We start from the raw sequence: 18,195 nt of genomic DNA, 5'->3' as shown, positions 1-18,195 counted from the left end.
CCCTCGTCCAATCCCGGCTCCCGCTGCTAATGGTTCCGCGGGCGGGGCAGAGAGCGGGACTCATTGCGTCGGAGGGAGCGGAGGGAGAAGGACGTTGTTGGAGTAAGAGTAGAAAAAAAAGCTTCATTTTAGGGGAGATGGGGGTCCTCCTCCGCTGGGCCCCGTTGATCTTGTGGGCGGCTGCCCACCTGCTCCTGCTCCTGGACTGCGCAGGTAAGGACTGTGCTCTGGGGCGGGGGGAGGAAATCATTTGCACTAAGTCCCCTATTTTTGGGAGGGGGGACTCAGCCCTCTTTATGAATTGCATTTCGTGGGCACTGAAAGGGGCGATCGGGGGAGTTTCTTGTCCGAAGTGGAGCCGGATCCCTTTCCAAACATCTGTTTCAATTCCTAGGACTTGTTGCTTGTTTTGTATGCCGTCCGGGGCAGGGGCCGCTTCACTCCTTGGCTCGTAGCTCAAGGAAAAAACGAAACAAAGCTTGAAGGTGTTGGCAGGATTAATGTTGGGGAAAGTGACTCCGATGTCCCGTCCCCCTGCAGCTTCGTGTTGTCTCTGGTTTGTGTGTGTTTGTGTGAGTGAGACAGACAGACAGACAGATAAATAGATAGATACAGTACAGTGTCTCTCCTCTTCTATTTTTTACTTCCCTCTTCTAATCTAACCCTCAGCCGCGCTTAAAAACTCAGCTAAAAACTCAGGAGACCAGCCTTGGGGGTGGGAGCTGGACGCGTGTAGAGCTGACTTCATTGCGGGGGAAACGTCTGAATTCGGGGTCCCCACCCGCAATTCCCACTAGGTTAAACCACTGAACCTAGGGCTTGCTGATCAGAAGGTCGGTGGTTCGAATCCCAGCGACTGGGTGAGTTTCTGTTGCTCGGTCCCTGCTCCTGCCCACCTAGCAGTTGGAAACCATGTCAAAGTAGATAAATAGGTACTGCTCTGGCGGGAAGGGAAATGGCGTTTCCATGCACTGTTCTGGTTTGCCAGAAGCGGCTTAGTCATGCTGGCCACATGACCCAGAAGCTGTACACCGGCTCCCTCGGCCAGTAAAGCGAGATGAGCGCCGCAACCCCAGAGTCGGACATGACTGGACCTAATGGTCAGGGGTCCCTTTACCTTTACCCGCAATTCCCAATGTTGTTTTGTTCAGGAGTTCCCTTTCACAGGCACATTCACCATCAGGTTCTCCTGCTTTACAGTTGTAACTCCCCCGCTCCCCCCCCGCAAAAAACCCTTTCCTGTTGCCTGTTTGAAATTTAGATTTTGTAAATTATGCAGGGGGCTTCTCTGTGCCGTTTCTTGTACACGCCAAGTAGTTTAGGATGAAGAGCACAAATAACTCCTGAGAAGCAAGTGGGGCCCCCACCCTGCAGCCCAGTTCCCCTTGAATACCCCCTCCTTTTATATTCTCCCTCCCAGGGGTGTACCGAGCCACTTGGCTGCCGGGGGCGCCAAGGCAAGCAGCACCCCTGGGGGCATCACGTTGTGACATCACGACGCATGCGCACGGAGTGACGCCCTGCACGGACATGCACTGGCCCGGGCAGAGCCGCGGAGGCAAGGGGCAGGCCAGCGAGGAGGGGTGACAGGCTGGCGTGACACCATGGGCGTACCCAGGGGGGCAGGGGGGCAGATGCCCCCCCCAGAAGCAGAGTCCGGGGAGGTAAGTGAGGCGGAGCAGGGGCTTGGTGCCTTTGCGCCTCCAGCGCCCCTCTGGACCCTTTTGCGCTCTGAGGGCTGAGCACGCGAGCCAGGGTCAGGAGGGGAGGCCTATGTAAAACCGGCAATTAAAAAACAAAACAAAACTGGAGAACCAACAAAACAGCAGCAAAAACAGCTGCAACTGCGCCCCGATCTCCAGGGTAACGCCTCTCGCAGCAACATGCCGGAGCAGATCAGCGCCTCCGAGTTCGTGGCCGTGACTTCGGAGGATCTCAGCTCGCCGGCGGCTTCGAGCTTCGCCTCCAAATTGCAGAAGTGCCGGGGGGGCCGTGGTGGCACTGGAAGAAGTGAGAAGGGCAGCGGAGGAAGTGGGGCTTATATGGGGCGGGGGGGGGAGGACGAGGAAAGGCTATTTCGTTGGGGGGAAAGGCTGGAGAACCGAGATGGTTTCCCTACACCCCGCCATGTTTTTAAAAAAATCACGCCTTGCGCATAAAAGTGGGCGCGGTTGTCTCCTTGGCGCGGCGCGCACCTGAGCTTTAACGTATTTACTAAGAAGCAAGCCGCTCTAGTGTAGAAGGCAGCAGCAGGTTTAGTTCCGCGTTCTTGCTCTCAGCACTTTCTCTAAAGTTTATGGCTTCTTTCAGTTGGGGAAGGGCCCAAACTCGACGTCAGAGCATCAGTCTTTGTGCGCAGAGGGTTCCAGGGTCCATCAGGCTCCAGGTCGGGTCAGAGTGCTGCTACCTGGCATTTTAGACCACATCTAGCTAAGTGGCTCCAAGGTCTGCTCAGCTCTGTCCTCCAAGAGAAGGGGGGTTAGGGTTAGGGCTGAGCACGCGAGCCAGGGAGGGGAGGACAGTAGCCTAACTCTAAAGCGGCTCTCCCTCGCTGTAATCGGCTCCTGAAATGGGGGGGGGCGGCCATGGTTTGCCCCCCTAGTTTTGATCCTGGATACGCCCCTGTGTGACACCCCTCTTCGCTGGCCCGCACCTTGCCTCCGCGCTGTGGCTCCACCCACCCAGGGCCAGCCCCGGCCGAGCGCTGAAGAAAGCCCTTAAAAAAACAGTCGGGGGCTGGCCCTGGGTGGGCGGAGGCAAGGGGCGGGCCAGCGAGGAGGGGTGTCACGCCAGCCTGTCACCCCTCCTCGCTGGCCCGCCCCTTGCCTCCGCCTGGGTCAAGCGAGCCAGCCGTGCCTGTTGATCGGCTTGGGAGGCGCCAATCACGGGGGTGGGGTCCCGCCCCGAGTGTCACCCCCCCAGGGCGCTGCCCGGGGCGGCCAGCCCCCCGCCCCCTTTGCTATGCCCCTGCTCCCTCCCCTCAAAAAAATAATTCAAAAAAGTAGAGAGTCTCTGCCTGGCTTCTGGGGCTCCTAGACATGAGTTGCCCTTGCTCAGAATATTCCTGCTCCACCAATCAACTGGCTCTGCATACTATTCAAGTGTTTAAAACTATTAAATTCTTAATTCCACATTCCTTATTTCTGCCTTTGGTGTTTTTCTCCTTTTGGGATTGCCACTCATGTTTTGTTTAACTAAAAAAATATGTATATCCTGCTCGATTGTGATAAAAACTCTTATTGATTTACAGGAAATAGTAAAATAGTAAAAAGAGTTGAAAGCATTAAAAAATAATTAAAATTAGCAATGAGAGGCCAACACACGTCAGCATTTATGAATCTGGATAGGTTTGCTCAAAGAAAAATGTTTTAAACAGACACTCTTGTGAGACCACCTTATTCTTCATGGGGAGGGAGAAAGATCTGGAGATACCAGCAGGGCATTTTGGGGGGTGGGAAGGGGGAATATGATGTTGAGATTGTGTGGGAATTCTCCTTGATCCTTGCTGTTTATGAGATGAGGGAGATAATATTTATTTTGCACTCTGATCCTCTTTATTGAAGAATAGGATTATCTAGTTTGGGTTGGTTGGTCATTTTCTTATGTTTATGCCCCTCCCCCCCAAATATATTATTGTAAATAGTTTTTGGGGTTCTCTAATGGAAGATGGTATGAATATAATACTATCATTAGTTTAATACTAGTAGTTGCTTGTTGCATAAAAATTCTCAAAGTAACTTAAAACTTTAAGAACTAAAGAGTATGACCTGTTATTTCTCTGTTTCACCCTCTCCATGTGGTGGGGGCTGCCCCCTCACTGTGTCTGCTACAGGGCTGGGCAGGGGGGCTTTGGGAGGGCAAAGGGTGGTGGAGACACCTGGTTCCTTCAAGTTCCTCCTCATTTTGGGGTCTCACGTGTGACTCATTTTGTGGCTCTTTGTCTCCCGACCACTGAGCAGAACTGCCTGTGTTGTTTATCCAGATGCCACAACCAGAAGCAGCCATGCTCTGAGCTCTTGTGGTTTGAACTGGGGGAAGCCCCTGCCCTGGGAGGGGGGTCCTGGGATGTGGGTCCCATTTGATCTTGCCTGAAAGGAAACCGAGCTGGAGGGAGGGAGGTAGCAGAATCAACACACCATCAAGGTGCACGTAATTCAAGCAAACTGATCTTGCAGGTTTACGATTCCTTGCACTCTGTTTTCCACAGTGGAACTCCCTCAGAAGGTGGTAGATTCTCCTTCCTTGGAGGTTTTTTAGCAGAGGTTGTATGGCCTTCTGCCATGGATGCTGCAGTTGAGATGCCAACATTGCAGGGTCCCGTCTATGATTTTTATTTTAGTTTCCTAGTTGTTTTGAGATGAACTCAAGCAGGCTTCTTCCGCTTTGAGGGTGAAGTTGTCCAAATGCATTCAACACAATTTTCACAGAAGTATGATGGGTCCTCAAGGTCCACCTCTTTCCATATGAACCTACCCGGACCCTGAGATCATCTTCTGAGGCTCTTCTTCACGTGCCTCCACCTTGAGAGGTTCGGAGGGTGACAACGTGAGAACAGGGCCTTCTCTGCAGTGGCTCCCCATCTGTGGAATGCTCTCCCCAGGGTAGTTTGCCTGGTGCCTAAATTATACACCTTAAGGCGCTAGGCAAAAACGTTCCTTTTTAACATGGCCTTTGGTTGATTTGATTGACATCCTATGCCCTTTTAAAATATCATTTTGTTTGGGGTGTGTGTTATTGGGTTGTTTTTTTCATTTTGATTATATATTTTGATTTTGTTCTGTGAACTGCCCTGAGACCTCCGGGAATAGAGCGGTATATAAATTCAATAAATATTAATAATGTGTCCCATTCTGCTACCTGTGGCAAAACAGCAATTGCTTCCTCCCCCCCCCCTTAGCACTGTGCCCCCCCGACCTTCCACCAGAGAAATGCCCCATCTCTCACTGAACTTGACGGCTTCTCTGTCCAGGGGTGAAAAAGATGAGCGGCAACACCAGGCGCTAGAATACCTCCCTCTTGCCAGTCAGGGAGGGGGTTCTGGTGGGGCAGAAGTGGTGGGGTGGCCTCCTGGGTGGGCCAGCTCTGGGTATGATGCTGAAAGCCTAAGCTCAGCTCCCTCCCCTCCAGTCTCTCCCTAAGTCTTTGTTGGCTGTTACTGTGGAGACTCATTAGGCCACCTGGTGGCCAGAGCTGGTACAGCCTGTGGGAAAGTGAGCCGTTTTGGGGATAGGTTCTTCCTTTGTCATGCTCTGTCCCCCTTCCTGTGTTCGATCTCGTGAAGGGGCAAGTGTGGGGAAAGGGGATATGGGGCTAAACATATAGAGACCTTCCTCTGCTCTGCCTCCTCTATGTTTAAAGGAAGGTCTATAAACCCCCAAACCCTGCTGAACTTTGGATCTCCTGATTTAGGGCTGCTACCTGTAATACAGCAGGATTAGGCTGCTTCCTTCATCTGCAGGACCCCTAACTCTCTGCCCCCTCTCTCTTCCTTTCCAGGCTCCACTTCTCACTCCCTGCGCTACTTCTACACAGCCGTGTCTGAGCCTGGCCAGGGGCTGCCCCAGTTCATCACTGTGGGGTACGTGGATGACCAGCAAATTGATCAGTACGACAGTGACACCAAGGAGGCGCTGCCTCGCGTCCCCTGGATAAGGAAGGTGGAAAAGGAGGATCCTCAGTACTGGCACAGGAACACTCAGATATATCAGGGCAATGAGCCGGTGTTCAGGGTGTCTCTGCAGAATCTGCGGAATCGCTACAACCAGAGCGAAGGTGAGTGGAAGGCAGGAGAGGCACAGAGTCGCACTCCCCCCCCCCATATCCTTCCCTCCAGGGGCCAGAATTGCAGGGAGGGGTCTGCTGGGAGGAAAGGAAATGGAGGGTGGGGGTCTCCACCCAGGGCAGAAGCTTCTTCCCCTTCCCTTCTGGTCAGTTCATAACTGAAGGAGTGGAGGAGGCCAAAGGGAAGATCCCATTCAAGGTCTTAATGGGGACTGGGATGGTTTGGGGTCGGGGGGGGGGGGACAGAGAACGAGACTTTGGGTGGGGAGACCCTCCAGAATGACACTCCCTGGAGCTGCACATCCTGCCAAGGAAATGTCTCCCTTGCCTGCCTTCCTTCCATGCTAGGCTCAGCTTAGGCCTTCTGAGGTGGAAATGTGTCTAGTTCATTTTCCTCTGGGAGGGGAAGAGAAGGGTGGGAATCCTGAGGCTGAGACAAGCAAGCCCTGAGTTCTGGTCCTGCTGAAGGAGAAGCCAGCTGCCCAGACAGAGGTGCTGATTGGCTGACCCTTCTGACCATCACCAAGCCCCTCCCACTCCCTGGCACAGTGTTGAAAGAGAAGCCTTTTTAAGGAACACAAATGGACTGGGTTTTGGGGATCAGAGTGGCAAATACATGGTTAAAAGAATAGGCATGGGGGGCAGCTGAAGTGGAGGGGGAGACAAGAGCCCCCAAGGTCTTCCTGCAGCCTGAGGAAGGGAGTCCCCAGAAGATCTACTCTGGCAATTATTAGCCTGGCACTGCCATGTTTTACTGCCCTGTGTCTCAAAGGAGAATTAGGCCAGAACTGGATCAGGGCCCATTAATATCAGAAATAATCTGTTGCCTTTGGGTTGTGTTATTTCGGGAGTTTCACTCTATCTGATTTTAGTTGGAAAACATATGGCCCGTTACCTGGGAGGGAAGGAGCCCCACTGAACTCCATGGGACTTGCTTCTGAGTAAACCTGCACAAGATCCCACATCTCCGGCATTTATTGTACATCTGTGCTTACTTTATTGTCTAGCAATCTTAGGGATGTGTAACAGGACCCTTGAGAAAGGTCTCTCACCCCCTTTGTCCAGTTCTGGCAATTTCTGCCCCACTCCTCCCCCCCCCCCCCCGCCCCATCCAGCCTTGGAACCATTTAAACTCAGGAGAAGCTGGTGGATCTCTGGCCAAAGCCTCTTGGCACACATTGTTGTTTTTTAAACTTCTTTCTGAAATGAGTCAAAAGATATTAGGGTCATTCCACGTCAGTTCAACGCGGTCATGTCACCCACTGTCTCGGATTTTGATGAAACTTGGTAGATACCCTTCCCTTATGGTTGAAAGAAACCCCCTTAATTTTTCCCCCTCTATCTCAAACAGTTTTAATTTTATAGCACTTCAAAGTTTCATGAAATCTGTGTTTCTGTCCCTCTTGAGGTTCTCGGCCTTGTGTACATTTTATTTTTTTCCTCCATAACCAATGATCAGATCTCTTTGAAATTTTACACAGAGCTCAATGACGTGATGAGGATTTCAGGAAAAAATACACCAGCACTCAAAAGATTTTATAAATGCCTTAAAAAATTATAAATGTTGTTTTTTTGGTGGGAAAAGTAGGTTTAGAAAACCTAAATTTTCAGTGTGTGGGCATGATGGAATCAAAAGTTTTTGATGGTGAAAGTTGTTGCAAAGACATGCTCTTTCTCAACAAAGAATGAAATTTATGGGTTTTTTATGTCTTGTAACAAAATTTTACATTTTTTGAACATTGTAGGGGGGAAATGGCTACTGGGTACAACTTTCCTACAATCCATAGCTGTGATAGAAAAAATGAATGAAACAAAGTTGTTCATCTTAAAATTTAAATTAATATTGTCTATAATAGGTTTGTTTCCCCCCCAAAAGTGCGGACTTATTTTTAGTTTTGTGGTATTTAAAATTATGAAAATGGCTTTATATGATAAAGTAATGAGATGTACAAATTTAAAACATGCAGAGAATAATATGTATCAACAAATCAGAGAGGGGAGCTGAGGGAAGTCTTTGGAGGGTGGGAGAGGGAGAGAATAAAAGAGGGGGAATGATTATATTGACTGATAACTGATAATTTGTTTTGTTACATTTGTTTAATATTTTTTTTAATAATTTTTTTAATGAAAATTAAAGACTGGAGTAAATTTACGCATTATTTATAGGATCATTGCAATCAATTAACAACACTAGCAGGATTGTAAAAAGTCATAATATTTACAATTAGTACCTTTTAACTTTTATTTAAAGATTGAGATAAATTTAAAAAGAAAATGTAGATTCGAAAAACGTATAAATGCGAGGCTATATGAGGAATTTTGAAAGCCATGGGTGGGAAGGAGGGAAGTCGCTAAGCTCAAATGAGCACAAAATTAATAGAAGGAATAATTTGATTGTATTTGAATATATAAAATGGAAATGCAATAAAATATTTTTTTAAAAAATAAAATTATGAAAAGTGGCTATGTGGTGAAATCAGTAAAAAAAAATCAGTCAGAAACTTTAAATGCTGAGAAGTAAGGTAATAAGAAATAGTAAGAAAAAGTTTAAAAGAATTTAAAATTATGCATTATATTCAATTATGCAACATTACATGACCCCCAATTTGTTTTTCAGAATATTATTGCATACAAAGACATGTCTATCTTTGGGGGGGGGGAATGATATTTGCGTCCCATCTTGAAATAATGGATGCATGGAGACTTTTTAACATTTATGTTAAATATATTGAGGCGTAATTCAATATGAGGGGAAAGACGGACTGACTGTGAAATCCAAGGGATGCTCCTCTTGGACAGGAAGGGAAACCCCCCCACCCATCCCTGCCTCCAGGGAGTTGGGAGAATCCACTAGGGATGGGGGGGGGAGAGAAAGTGTGAGGTGATAGAGAGAGGAGGGCAATTAAAGGGGAATTTAGAGGCTCAGGATTGTAGTGTTTGCCTCAGTGTTATGCGGATGAGCCTTCAAAAAGATAAAATGCTGGTTGATTTTTCTCAACTGACTGCTGCTTCTTCCCTGAGTCTGAGGCAAATAAATCCTTTTTCCTGGACGCTTTTGCTGATGGGGGAGGGGCTGCTGTGACCCCCCTTGACCTCCTGGGCCTCTTTTGGTTCTTCAAGGGATCCACACCCTTCAGAACATGTATGGCTGTGAGCTGAGGTCAGACGGGCGCAAAGGAGGGTATAGACAGTACGGCTATGACGGGAGGGACTTCATCGCCTTCGACAAGGACACCCTCACCTGGACGGCAGCCCAGACGGAGGCCCAAGTGAGCAAGAGGAAGTTGGATCCTATCGTGGCCCAGAACCAGTACCTGAAAGCCTACCTGGAGGAGGAGTGCATTGAGTGGCTGCAGAGATACCTGGAGTATGGGAAGGAGACTCTGCTGAGGACAGGTGAGGGGTGGGGCAGGGTGTGGGGAGGGGGCTCAGGGGGGCAGTTTCCCTACCAGCTCCCCCTCCCCCCTTAACAGTCTTCCTTTCTGGACTAAACAGCAAACACTCTTCTTGGTGGTGGTGGGAAGAAGTTTGGGACTCTGGGAGGAGAACGGGGGTCACTTCAGACTATGATGGGGGGAGAGATGCTTAAAAACAGCCCCCCACGTGTCCCTTTGGCTAGAATAAGGGATGGCAAAAGACAAATGGGGGGGCAGGGGGCACAAAGAAACAGCAGGGAAGATGCTAGTAAAGCAAAATGCATTTTAAATTAAGTAAAAAGAGGAAAATGGAAATGGACAGATTTGAGGTGGGATACAGAAAAACCTTTTGCCTTTACACTTGGGTATGTACCTATGGGGAAAGTCTTTGAAACTAAATTAATAAACCTATTTTTTAAAAAATAGAAAATGTGTGGGGAGCCCATAAAATATGGATGCAGCCCCCTCACTAAGACTGGAGGTTAGCCACTCGTGGCCTAGAAGCAGAAAACCTGCACATAGTGTGAGAATATGGGAATTTCATCTTCTACCTCTTTATATTTTTTATTTGTGAGGAATACTACTTTTTTCCATGGGGAACATTCATCTTCCTCAACCCTGTGCTTTGAAATGGTACAGTCTACTCTTCCGCCTTCAGGAATCTGGCACAGGGACCAGTCACATGATCCAGTGTTTTGACTGGCTTTCTTCCTGTCTCTCTTTATTAGCTTTGCTAAAATGAAAAGTAATTAAAAATGATATAATTCTGGCACCCTCCCTTTTTGAGGAATGACACATACGTATTAGCCGTGCTTAGAGAGATCTGAGCAAATTCATCCATGGGGACCTGGTGATAATTCACCCCAGAGACGCTGAGCATATTTGTTGAGGTTGAGGATTTCACCTCAAAAGCCACAATGAAGCGTTTTCAAGGGTGACAATGTGCAAAGGAGGCTCCCTCTTTGGGATGGAGGTTCTGCTGAGGACAGGTGAGGGGGTGAGAGGGGTGGGGAGGTCTTGTTTTGGGCTTCTGTGGGGAAAGGGCTTGAATTCCCTTCCTTCCTGCTCCCCCCAGCAGAGTCACATCCCCTCCTAGACAGAGTTAACCAGTCCAGGTGCTGCAAAGTGGGTGGGAGCCTGGAACAGCCCCTTCAGACAACAGCTACCCAGGGAGCCAGTTTTTAAACAAGGATCACATTGTGCAAATCGTGCCAAAAGCCAAAATTGTGTATATTCAAAACACATTAGATTCAAGGGCGATTGGGTTTGCCAAAGTCCTTCCCCGGACGCCCGCCCCCTTCCCACCCACTTTTTGGTTTTTACAATATTTTTTGCCAATATTTTTTTGTAAAGCTGGATGTGCACAAGTTAAATAAATGTGCAACAGTTGCTGGCTCAATGGGTCTTGTCTTCTGCCATTTCCACTCTAGGGGAGGCTGCTGCCGCGGAGAAGGGAGATGGCGCCTTTCAAAACTCAGGGGACCCTTTCAGGGCAGGTGGGAGAACTATAAAGGAGCTCTGTCTTTTCCAGGGCTGTTGGCTTTCTTCACTAACTATTGAGCTGAAAAGTCCCAGAGAGCAGCAAGTCCAGCATTTCTTCCCCCTCAAGAGAGGAACCAGGATCAGCTCACTGGGACAATCTTGGAACCACAAGTAGTGTTAGAGCTTTTCAAGATGATAGATGAATTTAATTTGTGCCCCGTCCTCCCTCCCAAAGGAGTCTGCTTTGGCAAACAAAGGATAAAACATCTAAAAACAGTTCCACCATAGACACTGACTGGGGAAGATGCCAAGGGAGGTTGAGGAATCCCATTTATTTGCAGTTCTTTTTAATTTCTGCAGATGTGAGGAGATTCTGACTCTCTGGGAGGCAGGACGAGTTTGTCCCTTGGGTTTCTGCTCTGAGGATTCCTTCAGGCTCCCGTTGTTAATGTCTATCTGTAAACCCCAATGTGGCCCTTTTTGCAGAGGCTCCGGAGGTGAAGGTGACCAGGAAGGCAGGCTATGACAACCTGGAGACCCTCGTTTGCCAAGTCCACGGCTTCTACCCCAAGGAGATTGATGCCAACTGGGTGAAGGACGGGGAGGTCTGGCAGGAGGGCACCTCCCGAGGATTGGTGGCCCCCAACTCAGACGGGACCTACTATGTCCTGCTCAGTGTCAAGATCGACCCCGAGGAGAGGGACCGCTTCCGGTGCCGCGTGGATCATGACAGCCTGGAGAAGCCTCTGGACGTGGCCTGGGAGAAGGAGCCAGGTGAGAGACAGGCAGCAGGGAGGGGAAGGGGGGGGCTCTGGGAGGGGGATTTTCACCCAACTGCTCCCTTCAGCAGCAGCACAGCTCAGATGGGGAGCCCCAGTTGGATCCTGTCTGTGTCTCTGGAGGCAAGCAGCTGAATCGGAATCTGTAGATTTCGACAGATATGCAGCCTTTTCTGGCAAGTGTCTTGTAGGCCGTGAACTCAAATTGGATGTTGTAGGTAAAAACTGGCCGTCACTTTTTGCCTTTAAGCCCAAGCAGTTGTGATGTCACAGAATGTGGGCAGATATTTTACTTCTTCAAAATCAAACTAACAGTCACTGCGACTGAAAAAGGGGCAACGAACTTAAAAGAGGGAGCCCCAGACTGACTGTACTTTACAGTGGAAAGGATTCTCACTCGCTCCTCCTCATAATCGCGCCCAGCTAGAAAAACCTGATATTCATCCCCACTCAGCCCAAACACCCGCACACCGCTGGGAAGAGCAAGAAGGATTCCTGCGTCTGTAGGAAACCAAGCAGAATATCTAGCAGCCAGACTCCCTCTTCCCCAGCAGGAGCGCATGCAGGAACACACATCCACACCAACACCTCAGAGACTCCTTCTCACAGGCAGGAAAGTGAGGATTATGAGCCAAAGACACAGACAGGAAGGAGAGAGGGGACCAGGGCTCTTGTCTCAGGCTCACTCACCAGTGCTAGACTTCAACTCCAGAGATTCCACCAAAGGAAAAAACCTGGACATTTCGCCTCATTTTTTTTTAAAAAAATTCTGGACAGACATTTTAAGTCTGAAAAAAGAAGGTGTGTCCAGGAAAAACCAGACGTATGGCAAACCCTATACAAGATGCTTTTTCCTAAGGGTCTGTGCCTTCCCTGAAGGCCTGTAATGCTGGGCTCTGGGGGGTCTCAGAGTGGAGGGAATCCCTTCCTATCAGGGTCATGACAGAGAAAGCGCCTGAGTAGGAGGAGTGTGTGATGAAACGGATGTGCCTGTCAACTGTCTTCCTTAAATAAATTGGTTATTTTGAAGACCTCTAATGCTGGACTCTGGTGGAAAAAAACTCCCTTGTATCGGGGCCACTACAGAGAGGACCTTGGCCTGTCAGGAGAGAGAAAGAGTGTCAGCTTGAGGCCTTGGGGAGCTGCTGCCGCCAGTCTGAATAAAATATCTCTTGTCCGCTTTTAGTCAACCTGGGGCTCATTGTGGGAGCCATTTTGGGCGTCGTGGCTGCCATCTTGCTGGTCTCTGGGATCGTCTTCTTCATCCTCAGTAAGTAAACCCTGGACACGTTTGCTGCCTCTCATGTGTCCTTCTGTTTTAGCCTCCGACTGGGAATGTGCCGGTGGAGCCTTCCTGGCAACCGCCCCGTGTATCCCTACAGACACCCTTCTCCAGAAAAGCACCCTTTGAGCATGGACCAAAAGTCATGGTGGTCATTGCTTTGCACTCACTGTTTGCTCAGGAAATTCACTTCCTACCTGACCAGGGAGCCTTCCTTACATATTTTTAGGCACAAGGCAAAAACGTTTCTCTCTAACCAGGCCTTTAGCCTATTAAATGTGATTTAACTGGTTTGTATTATGTATTATGTGCTCTCATTTTGTATTTTTATTTGGGGAATCACCAAAATAATAATCTGAAAAGGAATGAGTGAAGGGACTGGATAATGTTTCCGTCAGCCTCTTGGAATTTGTCGACGGCCTCGTTTCCCCGTGTTGATATTGTAATTTAATTTTCTCATTTTTTTCTACTTCTTTGTAACTTGAGTTCCTTGAAAAGCTCCCCTGCTGGGCTCCCCTTCCTTGGAGGTGTTTGGAAGAGACAAGAGGAGCACCTGCAGGGAAGGTTTCAGCATCTGAGAGCCAAATTGTTGAAATGGGATTGCATGGCCTCTGGAGGTCCCTTCCAGCTCTGACCTTCTGCTTTTGTCACTACAGGGAAACGGAGCGAGAAATCAGCCTACAAAGCTGCCTCAAGTGAGTGACTCCTCCCCTCTCTCTGTCTGACATATTTTCCCCAATGTGGAGCAGTAACAGGTTACAAACAGACAAAAATAAACATAGTGGTGGCCTAGTCCTTAAGCACAAGACCCTGATGGAAAGCTGAAGCCTGGCTGCTCAGCCTGTCTGTGGGCAGCAAGGGGTCCCTCATGGCCAGGAAAAGGGTGCAGAGAGACTGTCGGCCTGATTGTTGAGAGACTGTTGACCCTGCTCTAGTCCTGCACTGCCTCCATGCCAGGCTGTGTCCATCTCTTTGCCCTCCAGCATCCGCTTTTCCCTCCAGTGCTGTCCTTGAGCCCCTTTGCCTGTGGGCTGCCTGTCCCTGAACACCCCCAGATTTAGACTGATTTGGGGGATGGGGTTGGAAGGAGAGGGGAGAAGTGGTGGGGGATGGGATCTCCCTCCCCGGGATCCTGACTCCTGTGTTTCCTCTCTTTTGCAGCAAGTGACCAGGGGTCTGACAGCTCTGCCAAGGGTAAGTGGGGGTGCAGGTGGGGGCAAAGTGGGGCTCTTGCAGAAGACTCCATGGGGAACATCTCCAAATGCTGAAAAGCTTCTCCTGTTACCCACCTTGGGGTTTCCAAGTGGGACATAATCTGGAGTGTCCATTGAGCTGAAAAAAGCTCTTGTGACTTATTATGTGCCCATCTGAGCCCCAGAGGATCCTCTCCATGTGACAAATGGGTTCTGCCCATGATCTGAATGAGAGAGTCACTTTTTGGGTTCTGGAAGGGATTTCTCCTGGTAGGATTGCTTTGTTTCCTTCTGGTGTTCCCCCAAAGTGTGCAGCTTGGCTCACTTGCTTGAGCTGTCCTCTGCAAGCATTTGCTCTGCAGGCCCATTTTTGTGGTGCTCCTTAGGTGTGATTTGACATGATGAGGGATGGTGGCTTTCCTTGTGAGGCTGGACTAGACGGCCTTTGGGTTCCCACTAGCTCTGTAATGATGATGCCCCCTCACCATGATGTTGGCTTAATTTTGAAACACTCCCTTTTTTCCACTAGGTGTGTGAGATGAGACCGGAAGGAGCCTGCCCAAGTTTTGCTGTGAAATGCAGAGGCTCAGCCGCCCTTCAATGCTGTTTCTGATGTTCCTTAATCCTGGCTCTCACCCCTCCATTCCGACTCCAGCTGTAACTTGAATTTGAGGATAATCACATTTTTCGGATGGATTTTGGCCAATTTTGCTCTGCAGCTGATTTTCAGAAATGTGTTTGTATTAATCAGAAATGTGTCAAATATGTGCAACTAAAAGTTTTAAAAGGGATGGGGAGATTGAGCATGACTTGCAGTGATTTTGATGGTATCCATTGCTTCTTTGTTGCTGTGGTTCCCTCCGCAAGCCCTTCCCCAACCTTGCGTCCCTCGCTTGCCATCCAAATTGAAGGAAAGGCAAGAAGAGGCAGGTCAGGAGCTCCATGGCCACAATATGATCTGAAATAAGGAGCCCCTTCTTTTTGGCTGCAGTTCATGAGACTTGTTGCCTGCTCCCCACAGCCTTCTAGGAGGGAGTCAGACCACATGAACTTTTCCAAATGAACTAGTTTTGTTGCCTTCAGTTTGCCTAATTTTTATCTTACACATTCTTGCTTTTCCACCTGTGGCCCTTGAGGAACATCCTTCGCCTCTCTGCGGTTCCCACCCTATGATTCCCACCATCTCCCTTCCCTTCTCATAAGCTGGTACTCCTTAAGCAGACTCTTTCCTAGAAATAAGAATGCAATAACTCTCTTAGACCTGCAGGGGCCGCAGGACTCTTCTTGCCTAACCCAATGGATTTGCTGCACTTTGCTCTGAAGACACTGGATGTAATTATTATCCTTTTGTAATATCCGTTTGACTAAAATAAACAAGGGTGCACCCCCTTCTTCTTATAGTGGTTCTTTCTTTCTTTCTTTCTTTCTTTCTTTCTTTCTTTCTTTCTTTCTTTCTTATCTCAGGAGTTCTAGAGATTTTGAAGCTCCTGAGAATATTCACGGACTCTGGCAGGGAGGTGCCAATAATTGTTCTTCCAGTGCAAAGTGGCTGAAGAACCAAGTATCCAAAGCGAGATAGGAGACATAATCTGTAGTTTCGCAGGGGTGGGATTAAGTTACACGAGGCCACCATGTTGCTGAAGCCAAGAGGGTGTGAAATCTGGTCAGGGCCTGGCTGGGGAACCACCTGGATGCTGCCTTTGGTTCCAGGACAGAAGGAGGGTTGGGAATTTAATAGAAAAAAAATGTAGATATCTGATCTGGGGCACAGTGTGGTGGGAGATGACCAAGGCAGGGTTGCTCCAAAAGTCCGCAATCCCAGGAGGAAGTTCTCCCACTGAGATGAAAAGATGCCCCGAATAATTAGTTTATTTTAAATTTTGATCCCCCTCTTCCTCCCAAAGCTCAGGGCAGCAAACGTGTAAATGTTAAAACAATACCATTTAAAAGATTTAATTTAAAACAAGCCAATTTAAAGCTACCTAAAATCACTTTAAAACAGTTGGAATACCCTTACAGTTAAGAACGAAAGAGGAGGTTCCTGGATGGATCAGGCCAATGGCCCATCTGGTCCAGCCTCCTCACAGTGGCTGAGCAGATGCCTCAATGGGAAACTCACAAACAAGTCATTGGGAGAAACAAGCCCAGGAGAGATTACCAGCACCTTGTGTTCAGAAGCATGCTGCCTCCATAACCCATTTTGGGGTTGTCATGGACAGAATTAGGGCTGGGCAGTATCCGTCATGGTCACGGTCAGAGCCCCCCAGAGCAAAGAGGAGGAGGGGGAGCAATGGGATGGCGGCTCAGGTGATGGCGGCTTCCTGTTCCGCAGTTTGAAAATGGGCTTCAGCAGCCCCTCTTCTCTTTGGGAGAAGGGAACACACATTCTCATGAAGGTCAGAGAGAGCTGGCTAGAGGCCAAGCTACTGATAAGCCACTATTAAGAATACCACAGGGTAGTAACTCTTCATTACAGAAAGAGGTGGGAAGTGAGGCCGAAAGTTCACGTGCTCGTCAGCTGACACGTCGGTGAGAGACATCAATTACGGAAGCGCAGGGCGGGACACTGGCATGTTTCCTGTTGATGCCAAGATCAGAGCTCAGATTCTGCAACTCCTTAGAGCCGTCAACAACTCGGGGGTTTAATAAATCTTAAAATCTGACGGCGTCAACGTGCTGCATATTCAGCCGGGATCAGCCCGATCGCGACAATATCTGGTTTTCAACATTGTGATATACTGATATATTGCAATGTCTGAAATAAGGATGGAGGTGTTGGCTGGCTTCATGGTTTTCCTCGCATTGTGATTTTTGCATAGCACACATACGGTACATGATTTGTGATATATTTCTAGGCTTTTGGATTGTTGGAAAAACCTCAGAACAACTTTGCACACAAATGGAGTCCAGCAAGCTTCCTTCTGCGTTCGTACCTGCTGTACGTTCTCACTTGCTTCTCCTGTGCCATCCTCAGAGTATCTTCTCGCGCAACGGTGTGTGTGCATGCCAGCAATTACAGACAACATATGTGGAGAACTAGCCCAATGCCAGGTAGGGGTTAATTTTTTCTTACAGTTAGAACCCTCAGGGGCGGGCTTAGCCTGGGTATAAAACACCCCTCCCAGTGGACAGTAAGGCAGTTGAAGTGTGGGCAGGAGGAGTTAGAGTTAAGTGCGGGGAGTTGAAGTGTGAGTCAAGAGATAGAGCTGGGAGTTTAGAGTCTTAGGTGGATGTTAGCAGAGAGGATAATGAGATTGTGAAACGCGTTGTTATTGATATTTAGTTTACTATTAGAGGTATTAGGCCGGTAATATTTAGAGGTATTAGGCCGGTATAGGACAACTGTTATAAGCTTCTTGAACAACCTTTTATTTATCAGCAACCACAAGCTTTGTACTCAATAAACAACTTTTTAGTTCCCAATATCCTCGTCTGTGGTGAATGGAGTAAGCAGGATCCAGCTAGTAGTCTGAAGGGCCGCAGCTGGGGACTGTTTGTCGTTGGTGCAGCACTCATAGACCGTAAAACGTCCGGGGGTGGGCTGTACAGGGCGAAGGGCCCGCGACATTAAAGTGGTGGCAGCGGTGGGACGAAAGATTGTCATAAAGTGGTGGTCACGTTGAGATCAAAGATCTAAAGTGTTGGCAAGAAGTGCCAAGGTACAAGAAGGATTTAAGGGTGACGCATTGTGAGAAGTGTGAGGCTTAAAGAGGATTTAAGCAAACTTCTGTGAGACTCTACAATCTAGTCAGGAAGGGGATCGCATACACCTGGAAAGGGAGAAGGGGAATTCAGAGAGGAATTACCTGGCCCTAGGGTGTAGTGGGATAGCGCCTGAGACTGTGAGATTGTGAGAGAGTTACAAAGATACTTTGCGTTTGAAACTATTTCAGGCAGAAAGGTTTATAGTGAGAGGTCGGAAAAGTACGCTGGACAAAGTGCACTGAGGTAACTTTAGGCGTGACTTTGGACCTAAGCTGTGGAAACTAAGCCTGGAGAAATAGTTATCTGAAACATCCTTGATTTAAGTACAGAAATAATACCACCAAATAAATAGAAAATGCCACCTAGAAAGACTAAAACAGCTCTTAGGGACTCACAAGTAGAAAGCTCTGAAGAAGAAAATGGGGTTTCCCAGATTGAGGAAACCAGTACTGAAACAGTTAACAAAAATCCTACTGAGGGGACGAGTTTTAAAGCCTCAGAGGAATTTGAAAAATGGAAACTTGAGAAGGAATTTAATTTGAAAATCGAACTAGCAA

At 48.4% G+C, this 18,195-nt stretch overlaps 1 protein-coding gene across 1 annotated transcript in view; it reads left to right on the top strand.

The window, feature by feature from the left end:
• Positions 1 to 18,195, top strand: part of LOC117042848 — a 60,942-nt gene that overhangs the window by 19,558 nt on the left and 23,189 nt on the right. Inside the window, exons 5-8 of the mRNA XM_033142508.1 lie at positions 5,497 to 5,772; positions 8,902 to 9,177; positions 11,166 to 11,453; positions 13,397 to 13,435. Of these exons, the coding sequence (XP_032998399.1) occupies positions 5,497 to 5,772; positions 8,902 to 9,177; positions 11,166 to 11,453; positions 13,397 to 13,435 (879 nt within the window). The remainder of the gene's footprint in view (positions 1 to 5,496; positions 5,773 to 8,901; positions 9,178 to 11,165; positions 11,454 to 13,396; positions 13,436 to 18,195) is intronic.

The sequence above is a fragment of the Lacerta agilis genome, chromosome 2 (genome assembly GCF_009819535.1).
Source record: "Lacerta agilis isolate rLacAgi1 chromosome 2, rLacAgi1.pri, whole genome shotgun sequence".
NCBI lineage: Eukaryota > Metazoa > Chordata > Lepidosauria > Squamata > Lacertidae > Lacerta > Lacerta agilis.
Note: the sequence above shows the minus strand (reverse complement) of the source record. Positions and strands in the feature narration are given on the sequence as shown.